This window comes from Dromaius novaehollandiae, chromosome 1 (assembly GCF_036370855.1).
Source record: "Dromaius novaehollandiae isolate bDroNov1 chromosome 1, bDroNov1.hap1, whole genome shotgun sequence".
NCBI classification, from domain to species: domain Eukaryota; kingdom Metazoa; phylum Chordata; class Aves; order Casuariiformes; family Dromaiidae; genus Dromaius; species Dromaius novaehollandiae.
The window spans coordinates 117,461,012-117,470,669 of NC_088098.1; the positions used below are offsets into that span (position 1 = coordinate 117,461,012).

The window sequence follows — 9,658 nt, forward strand, 5'->3', positions numbered from 1 at the left end:
TCTCCCAACCAAATCATAGTTGTGTTGAAAATTCACCTGTTTGGGCAGGTTAGATAAATCTTACTGCTCTAAGAGTGACTGCAACAATGGTAGCATTTATTGAAAAAACTTCAATATTTGGAAGAGCAGCAGACTGGCTAGTGCTACAGTGTAGTACGGAAGAGTCCAAGTACTCTTCAGGGACAGCACTTAACCCCAGAGTTGTAAACAACTAGAACATGCTTCTGCAATTAGAGGCAAAGCTGTAGCTTAAAACCAACATATACTTTATAGTATGAGGAGGAGCAATACTTTCAGTTAATGGTGCAAAGTATATGATGAAGAATTCAGTGGTAAATGTTGGAAATTACACAGCTGTAGGCTACAAGACTGTAATTTCAGTTTAATAATACTCATTCTAGTAGAAATTAGCATTTTTATAGTTTAATGACTGCAAGCCATTATTTGGCATTAGTTTCTCTCCATAAGTCTGACAAGTTAGATGTGAAAATACAAACTGAAACTGACCTTAATGCTGGTTACTGTGTTTCCTAGAAAGAGATTGTCTCAAATCTACATCTCAAAATGGGTATTGGGTTGATAAACTGTTTACCCATACAGGCAGCTACAGCATACTCATTCGTATTACTTTCATTATATTGCTTTACGTGCCAGTACGAGCAGGCCTGTTGCTCAGGTGCACACTCAGAGGCTGCTGCTGCCTGTTTCAGGATTGCAGCTGTGGATTAGAAGGGTTTGTGTGCAACAGCAGAGGAAGCTGAACTTCCAGAGTACCAGAATCTGGCAGCTACACAAACTGCTGTTAATAAGCTACAGCAGTGGACTAAAAAAACATGTTTACAGCAGACTGCAAAGCCATGTATTACTGATGGAGGCAGAGAAGCCAAGATTAAAAAGGTACTAGAGTAACAAGTGTACTTCCTCAAAAAGTGACTAGAAAAGGACATGTAGTTAACCAACACAATCGTACCTTTGGCAACCCAGGCTTCCACATATCCCCTGCAAAACCAAATTAACACTGGATTTTCACCTTTGGTGTCTGATGTTATCAAAGGCAAAAGTTCAGTACTTTATTTCCAAATTAATTAGGGAGACGTGATGTAAAGATTAGTCAGTTAGATCATACTAGACAAACCCCACCAGAAATGGAGTATTTGACGTTATCAAAGTATTAAATAATCTGGGGCGTTTTTCTCCATTGTAAGAAAGACAGGTATTCTCCATTTTATTTTCCTGAGGTTGTCTTTTTTTTCCCTGAGAGCATGGTGATAGCTTACTGTAAAGTAACAGTATAAACGTGAACTATTCCAATGTAATTGTACACGTTCTTTTCTTGGGGTAGGATAGCTCAAATGGTGTATGTGTAAAGTAACTTAGATGCACAGCAGGCCTTCAACATACTCACTCTGCAATAACTTGTTTACATGCCTGCATACTTACACCTGTGGGTTGTGTCCTCAAATGAATGTGACCCCCTACTGTAGTTTAATGTTGATGTTTCAGAATCATGGACAGATTCTGAGATGGTGAATAGAACAACAGCGTAGTAAAGAACAGAGTAGCTGATCATGTGGCACGCCATGGGCATGGCATTAGTTTCTGTGCAAAACATTAGTTGAATCAAATGAGAAATCTTGCTTAGGTGCATAAGCATGACAACAAAGTATTCTACGTATTGTTCTTCAGAGCAGTGTTCTCAGCTGCAGGCGTCAGATCACCTGATAGCTGTGTAATAAATGATATTATACAGTTCTCTAAGTACCTGTTTTGATTATCCGTGTACCTGAAGGTGTAAGAGACTGCATTAAACTGATCAGTCTGCTAGTGCTATGAACATAGATCAGCATCCCCATGCTGCCTCTTTTTTCTCTACTTTAATTAGATGACATAACTATATTTTGTTGCTCTAACTTGTTCTGACTTGGGATATATTTATACAAATTACTCTTTAAAACTCTAATGTGTTTTAATGTAATGGATATTGGAATATTACAGCTACACTAGCAGCTCTAAGGACTCCTAACCTTTTACTCTTGTTACAGCTGCAGCCAGAACGTCACATTTGTGTCCATCTGACTTTTGTCTATCCTTCTGGAGTTCAGAGTGTATTCTGAACCAAAAAGCACAACCTATTTAGGTATCGAGCTTCTGGCAAGGTGCTGTAAGCACTCTCAAAGGGAAGGTGTTATGTCTAAAATTCCAGCATAACTGGAGTTTTAGATCAGTGTACCAAGTTCTGCAACAGCAGGATAGTTGCACAGTAGGCAGAGATGCTGTCCTATATTTCAAAGAGAAGGTGCATGGGCGTGAAGAGTACAGGCCTTCCAGACTGAATTCAGACCCAGACAATAGGTAATCATATTTTATAAAATTTTATTTAAAAAACACTTTCTAAAATACAGGAGATGTCCAAGGCCTTTTCCTTAATTTTCATCAAGAGTCCTCTGAAGTATTTCATGGTGGGTGATGTACAATAGTTCTTATCAGTGATGTTGAATTAGATCATAGCCCTCCTGGTATTGCATAGGTGTTGTCTGTACAGGCCATCCATGTAAATACAGCAACTGCATACTAGAAAGTAAGTGTTCTGTTCCATTAAACTGAAACAGCATATCTAGGACTTCCACGTATAAACATAATCCTTCATTTCTAGGAATCGGATAGAAGATTTTCCCAGAGTTGAAAATTGACTCAGTTGATCCAAAGTTTTAGGATGCAGTCCACACTTGGAAAGATCTTTGCATACAGCTTCCTAAGGAAGTTCAGATTAAGAGACATGTAATACACACTTCTGTTTGAAACAACCATAGCTTTTAAGTATTTATGTACATCTAAGGAACTCCTGAAATGTTAGTTTTCTGATGCTTCCATTTCTGAGGGAATGCCAAGCCACAGGGACTGCTAAGTCATGATCAAAGTAACTGGGTGTCAATCCATGTATAAAGGAATAAACAGTTTTGTTGCACTCAGTGCCCTATGGTTTCTAATAAAGATACTAAACCTATCAGGAAAGATCGTCTCTCCTAGTTTACTTACCTTATTTAAGGCAGTGCTTGCATCATCAAGACCAATGTTGAACACAGCTGTTGGCTCATGCGAATATAATATTGCAGAGAAAGCTCCTCTCTGTGCAGATTTGAGCAGCATCGTCAACGAATGCAGAGAATGAGGCGTGACAGGGCCTATGATCTCCAAACTGAATATATCTTTGTATGACAAGCGAGCCCTTGCTTTTGCATTTATACTTCGAGCCTGAAGACAAGACCATGTATGAATAGTTTTCGACATGCCAATTAAAGTTCCACTTTAGTTAAAACTACAGCACTATAATCCTACTGGAAGTTTTCAAAATACTTTTAGCTACTGTCAACTTAGTAGTTAATATATCTGAGTATTATGATGGTTTTATTGTCTTTGTAACAACTAAAATGTACAAACTATAATATGCAGGAATGCTATACAGTATTAGGAAAGTAACTGAACAACTTTGATGCACATAATATGAACTACCTCTGATGGAACAGGACTGCAATACCCCTGTTAACGTACAGTCTTTAGGATCTGCCACCTCCTTCTATTAACAGATGGTGAGACATGGTTCAGAGGCTTCCTCATGTAAGCAGCCGTAATAGTTTGAGACCTTATAAGATCTCTGTAGTGCTAGTATTCAAAGGGGACTCACTTGAGAACCATTTTGGTAGCTGGGAAGTCTACTTAACCTTTTATGTATCAGGATGTGGAGGATGGAAATACTGGGATTTCAGTTTAGTGGCACAGATCTACCTGGATAAAGATGATTTAGGACATAGTACATAGCGCAGTCAAAATGCTAAGTCAAGCTATGGCAGCAACAATTATTACTCTGCTGTATCTGACGGAGAGACGGTGACTATATAAAGACAGCGTCTAATCTACTGCTGAGCAAAGAAACAGCCTTCTTTATTGGAAAAATAGAAACTGTTCTGTTACTTACTTTGAGTGTCTGCATTGTTGCACCTCGAAAAGCAATGGGGGACAACAAAGTTGGTGGAAGCCCTGCTTGTGGACCTGTAGCAGCCACTAAACTCTTACAGTTTATCAAAAAGTTCAGCAATGTGAATGTGTTTGTTCCTTTCACTAGTGCAACAGATTCTGGCTTGTGATCCATCTGCACTTCATTTTTCTCTTTATGGCTATATTGATTGGAGTCAAAGGGAAAACATGGAAAGCTGAAAAGCTTTAATGCACCAAAACAAGAATCACAGCAGTGCAACACTAGGAGACAACTGCCCACCCAAACAAGTTATTTAAATAAATAAATAAGTAAATAAATAAATTAACCCCCCCCCAAACCCTACAGTGATTTGAATTTGTTCTTCAGATGTTACACAACAACTTAAACCTGAACTCTGACTTCACTGAAGTTACGATGTTTAAAAGAAAAAATTTCCAGATCTGGAAAGTTGTAACTGGCAAGCCCATTTTTGTTAAATACCTATGCAGTTAACAACTCCTACATTTATTAAAATAACTGTATCAAAACAAACATTAAAATATGAGCACTTTAGTTCAGATGGGGAGTCTGTTTCTAAAGTGAATCCCCTCATTGTCCCCACTTACGGTGCATCAATGCAGGGCAGTCTCAGATTCCTGGATGAAAGTAAAGGGAAGCTGTGCGCAGGAGCGCACCTTAGGTGCTCCAGCTGCAAAGGGGACCAGACTAGGATGAAGGTAATCCTTCCCCTCAGCACCTGCTATTTTGGTCTACAGAGTTGTCCCTATTGTGCCACACTACCTGCAATTGTAGACCTAGCCTATATGAACAGACATACTTAATCTAATGAAGTCTTCCCAGTGGAAACGTCTTTCCACGTGAGGTGACGCATTCAAATAGTTTGTTACCTACTGGTTGGATCTTATGTTTGCATTAACCATTCATTGTAGCTTTTCCTTTAAGAATAGAAATATTTAGAAATTCTTGTCACAGAAGAAACTTGTCATTAACTGAAGAAGACAGGCAAAGTTCTCTATTAATAATGTGGTAACTTGTGGATTAATATTTAGAGATATTTCCTCAAAAGCTTTTATAAAATTTAAATCTATACCACAAAGATAAATTCTGCAAGGCTTTTTGTTCTAATAGATCTTGACATGCAAATAAAGGATACAGTTTAATAGAAATAGCATCTGTTTTTTTAACCTTGTCTTGGACTCCCATCTCCTCAAGCCAAGAGAAACTTTCTTCATCATCATCAGTTGGAGGAGGTTCCCTAGGAAACACAGAAAGATGTTAGAAAGGCAATACTTCCTGTTAATGTTTTCTAAATTAAATATGCAGGAGGCTGCGGATGCCTTTGAATTCTAGACATTTTTCAAGACTTGTTACATACTCTCCATCTTCAGTGCTTTTGCCCACTTCAGGGCTGTGAACAACTTCTGTTTCCATATTCATTTCAGAGTTTTTCCGTTTTCTGATTCTACTTTCTTCTACCAAAGGTAGAGAAAACTCTATGCCTTGAACAGAAGAGGAAAGAAAGCATTTTTTTTTAAACACCCCACTAATGCACTTTATTAGTTATTCAAATCTTAGTTGCACTCGCTTCATCTTACCTTCACTTCTCATGGCTTCCCTTAAACCTCTAGTTGTGGGAGAAATGACAGCTGTAATAACATCGCTTCCTGCAAGACCAGCTGCACGAAACAGGACAGTAAACTGGTAGGTACATACATAGAAGTAGGGACATAGTTTGGCTTTGAGCAAATTGTACAGAGAAGTAAAGCTGACAGACCTGCAAATTAGAATAAAACAGTTCTGTTACTGAAGTAAGTTGTTTGCTATTGACATAACATAAAACTGGATTTTGGTTTTTTGCTGGGTATTATCAATGTCTATTCTGAACAGTTTTGAGAGTATATTGAAAGATAAGAACCATATTTTCAAATGCATTCAGTATCTAGCAAGCTGCACTCTTCTGAAATGCAGCATGTTTGTGAGTAGTATGCTTTCCAGTAACTTTGCTTTCAAGCATGTGGTTCTACATGAAGCATCAAAGGCAACTTGATAACAGGATTTTTCAGAAGGCTTTCCCAATCAACAACTAGGATTGGAGAAGGACATTAAACAAGAGAAGGTGGCTTCAGACTTACTGGTCCTCAAAATAGCAAATATTCTTGCTGAAAAATCAAAAAAAGCTTTCTCACAGAAATGGAAAGAACTTGTGCATAAATTCAAATTCGAGTCTTCCTCTTGCTAAATACAAAAGTTCTTGGTTCCACTTACCATTCACTCATTAGCACCTGCTGCAAGGCTTCATCCTGTGACCAAGGACTAGCCTTTCCCGCTATTTTTCTTTCTGCTCCAATGCGAGGAAACAGCTGCAGCCACGGCAGTGAAGGGTGAAGCCAGTAAATGAGACTTTGCTGAAAGGCGCAACGGAGTTCTGTGGACATTTTTGGTTCCTAGATTTCAAACAATATTGTGTGAGGGTAATAATACTTAAATCTTCACTTAAGAGAAAGTAGCATTGCAACAGATGGATAAATACATAAATAAATAAATAAAACTTCACTAGATGCTAAAAACATTCCCAGGCTTGTGAATAAGCCAGATAAAAGAAATGACAGGCAGCAACTAGAAACTGCACCTCAGCTGAAATTAAAACACCACTCACTGTTTGCCACTGGCTATATTCTGGGGTACAAACAATGGATGGAGTTAGATTAGTACTCTAAGTGAGCCTTATCCTTAATGTAAATGAGACCTAAACAAATAAAAACACAGTAAGACCTTTGCTGCCCACCCTGCAAGCACACTTAAGGTGCAAAGTTACATTTTCCTATCTAAAGCTAGATCTTCAAGCTCCCCCAAGTATTACCTGTACACACTGTGGCAAGTTTGTTTCTGTGGCTCTGCAGTGTTGGGCAAATCCTTGGGCTTCTTCTTGTGCTTTTAAATGTTCTGCCCAGGTAAAAGGTTGGGAAGACATAAATAGAAGTCGTGTTTTGATACTCCAGTCCGCAGGAAATTCATTTCTTGGTGAGGAGGGAATATTTGGTATGAGAACAGGTAAATGAAGGTCCTTAGAAAACAGAAATAACATCAGTTAACTTAAGGACAGTACTGAAAACCTACGCACCTACCTATTTATATCTTAGTATGGTTAGGTTTGCTCTGATGTTGACTTAATACACCTGTACTGGCAGGCAGTCCAGATACTGGACTAGATGGGACTATGGTTATTACATGCACCTTCTCAACTCCAAAGTTTAGTAGCCTATAAAAAGACAAGTTAAATCTGTGCTTTCCTGAATGTTCCCGTGCAGTGCAGTTTAACAGCAAAAGTGCCTAGTTCATATTTATGGTAGTGGAGTACTCACATTAAGTTAGGAAGCAAACTTTACATAAAGGTGCTATAGACTGACGTCCCATATCCCAAATTACAAGGAGTTTGACAGTTCACAGGCTAGCCAGCCGTTTATACTAGGCACGTGGCTTTAGTCAACAACAAATTTCTAACAGAAATACTGCATTATATGGGTTATGGAAAGCAGGTTTTAGTTCACAGGAATCTTTCCAAAAGCCCTAAACTAGGAGGAGAGTAAAGGAGGATTAATAATGGAGGAGTCAAAAAAAAAAAAAAAAAAAAAAAGGCAAAAATTGGTGACAGTGATGCTGGACGTTTCCTAGACCATGCTAAAAATCCCGCGGGAGCACTAGGATAGCTTGCCCTCTTTGAGGGCTTATTCAAAGCTAGCGTAGCAGGATAGACTGAAGATTTTGAACCTCTGACAGTGTCAAACAGGAGAATTACTAGATGCCGGCGGCAAACAGACGGGAAGGGGCAGCAACGTCCGTCGGTAACGACGGGGCCACGTTTTAAAAGACCACCACCTCGGCGGCGAGCACCGAGGCCGCGCACGGCGCGTTCCGGCCCGCCCGCAGTTTGGTTTTATCACGGCCGAGGCCGAGGCGAGGACTTCAGCCGCCAGGCCGGACCCGCGCGGGCCCCCGGCCGCGACGCGCTGCGCACGCGGCTGCCTACGTTGTGCCGCGGAGGCGCGCCGCCGCCCCCAGCGCGCTCCGCCGCCCCGCCGCGCTCGTCCTCCGCTGCAGGCTCCAACAGCTGAAGGGGAAGGAAAAGAAAATAATTTTAAAAAGGGTAAAACGCAGCACACGGAAAGACCCAGGCCGGTAATTTAAAAAGCGATCCCCTACCTGCCAGAAGGGCGCTGCTGAGGGGCCGCCCCCCGCCCGCAGCTCCCGCCGGCCCCGCTCCCGCGGCTTGGCCGTCCGCGGCGCGTTGTCCAGGCAGGAGAAGGGGTTGCGGCGGGCGGGCGGCGGCCGCGGGGCCGCGCCGCAGGCTGAGGGGGCGGCGGCGGCGGCAGCAGCGGCAGCAGCAGCAGTAGTAGGGAGCTCGCTCCGCCGCTGCCGCTTCCGCTTCAGCCGCAGCATCGCTGGCGGCTTCTTGAAGCCGGGCGAGTAGCCGGGCACGGCGGCTGCGGCCATGGCCGAGCGGAGCGGACGGAGTCGCCAGGCGGGAGCCGCTGTGGCAGCGTGGCGCCAAAAGCGGCGAGCTCCGCCCCGCGGTGCCGCGGCCGCGCCCAGCGGAGGCGGTGGCGGCCGCCATTTTCCGCGGCCCCCGGAGGGCGCTGCGGCAGGCGCGCAGGGTGCTCTGTGCCGTTCCCGCGGCGTACAGCGTGAGGCGGCCGCGGCCCTCGGGTCAGAGCTGCGGCGGAGCACGCAAACACCTGCCCCTCGGTTCCCTGCGACCGGGGGGTGGTGGCAGCTTGCTGTCGCACCCAACCCCACTTTTTGCTTGCTTCGAAAAGGGGAGTAGAGTGCCTCACGACCCCCATCCTCCAATCCAGCTAAAGCTAGCTTTATTACTAAAAGAGCATTAAAAAATGCACTAACAGGCAGCTTAACATCCAAAGCAGAGAAACATTCACTCCATAAACCTGACCCAGCTGAACAACTAGGACTACTTCAGTAGTAGCTGGCCTTAGTCTAGTGTACTGCTGGTTTGAAAGACATTTAGATCTATAAAGGAGCAAGATGCTTACTGACAAAAACTAAGAAGGGTTAGCTATTACAAAAATCCTTTTCCTCTACTGTTTTGTCTCTATTTTTTTTCTCCTGATGTTTTAAACCATATTTCTTTACCCTTAAATGTTTGCAAAAAAATAGTACAATGTAAGCTAAAAGTGAACAACATCAGGAAAAAAAATAAGCAGACTTAAGAACATACTTCAAACTAACAGGACTCATTATTTTAGATATCTAAAATACATATGGCAAATAAGCACTACTTAAAGTGCATTATATCACCTTAATAGTAAAATATGATTTCTTCTGATCACTATAAACCTTTTTTATTAAGAACCTACTACAAGCCCAATGATTGAAAGAAGATACATATTGTGGTTCTAGATACTCCATTTCACCTCAAATATATGTATTTGCTTCTAACCTGTTACACTGGTCCAAAGTGCTACTGTCACTGACACAGACAACAACAAGTAGCACAGGTCAAAAACAAAACAAAACAAAACGGTTTTGCTATCATATAACAAGTAGGAAGCCACATGCTGAAAAACAGCATTTTCTTTCCTAGTACTGGTTTTCTAGTGGTGCACAATAAGAACAGGGTGCTGGGTAAACAGATTTGAGCTATGCTAG

General features: G+C 41.9%; 1 protein-coding gene across 2 annotated transcripts; it reads right to left on the bottom strand.

Annotated features, from left to right (window-relative positions):
* Nucleotides 1-2,356: 2,356 nt before the first annotated feature.
* Nucleotides 2,357-8,557, bottom strand: DONSON (DNA replication fork stabilization factor DONSON). 2 transcript variants are annotated; one of them, XM_026108520.2, is made up of 10 exons: nucleotides 8,195-8,557; nucleotides 8,022-8,102; nucleotides 6,855-7,058; nucleotides 6,260-6,438; nucleotides 5,590-5,768; nucleotides 5,370-5,493; nucleotides 5,148-5,249; nucleotides 3,974-4,172; nucleotides 3,037-3,252; nucleotides 2,357-2,752 (listed from the first exon to the last, which is right to left on the bottom strand). In XM_026108520.2, the coding sequence occupies exons 1-10, from the start codon at nucleotides 8,483-8,485 to the stop codon at nucleotides 2,615-2,617; spliced, it is 1,713 nt and encodes a 570-aa protein (XP_025964305.2). In that variant the 5' UTR covers nucleotides 8,486-8,557; the 3' UTR covers nucleotides 2,357-2,614. The 2 variants fall into 2 exon arrangements, with proteins under 2 accessions (XP_025964305.2, XP_064380569.1); XM_064524499.1 differs by lacking the exon at nucleotides 8,022-8,102.
* Between the last annotated feature and the right edge of the window lie 1,101 nt (nucleotides 8,558-9,658).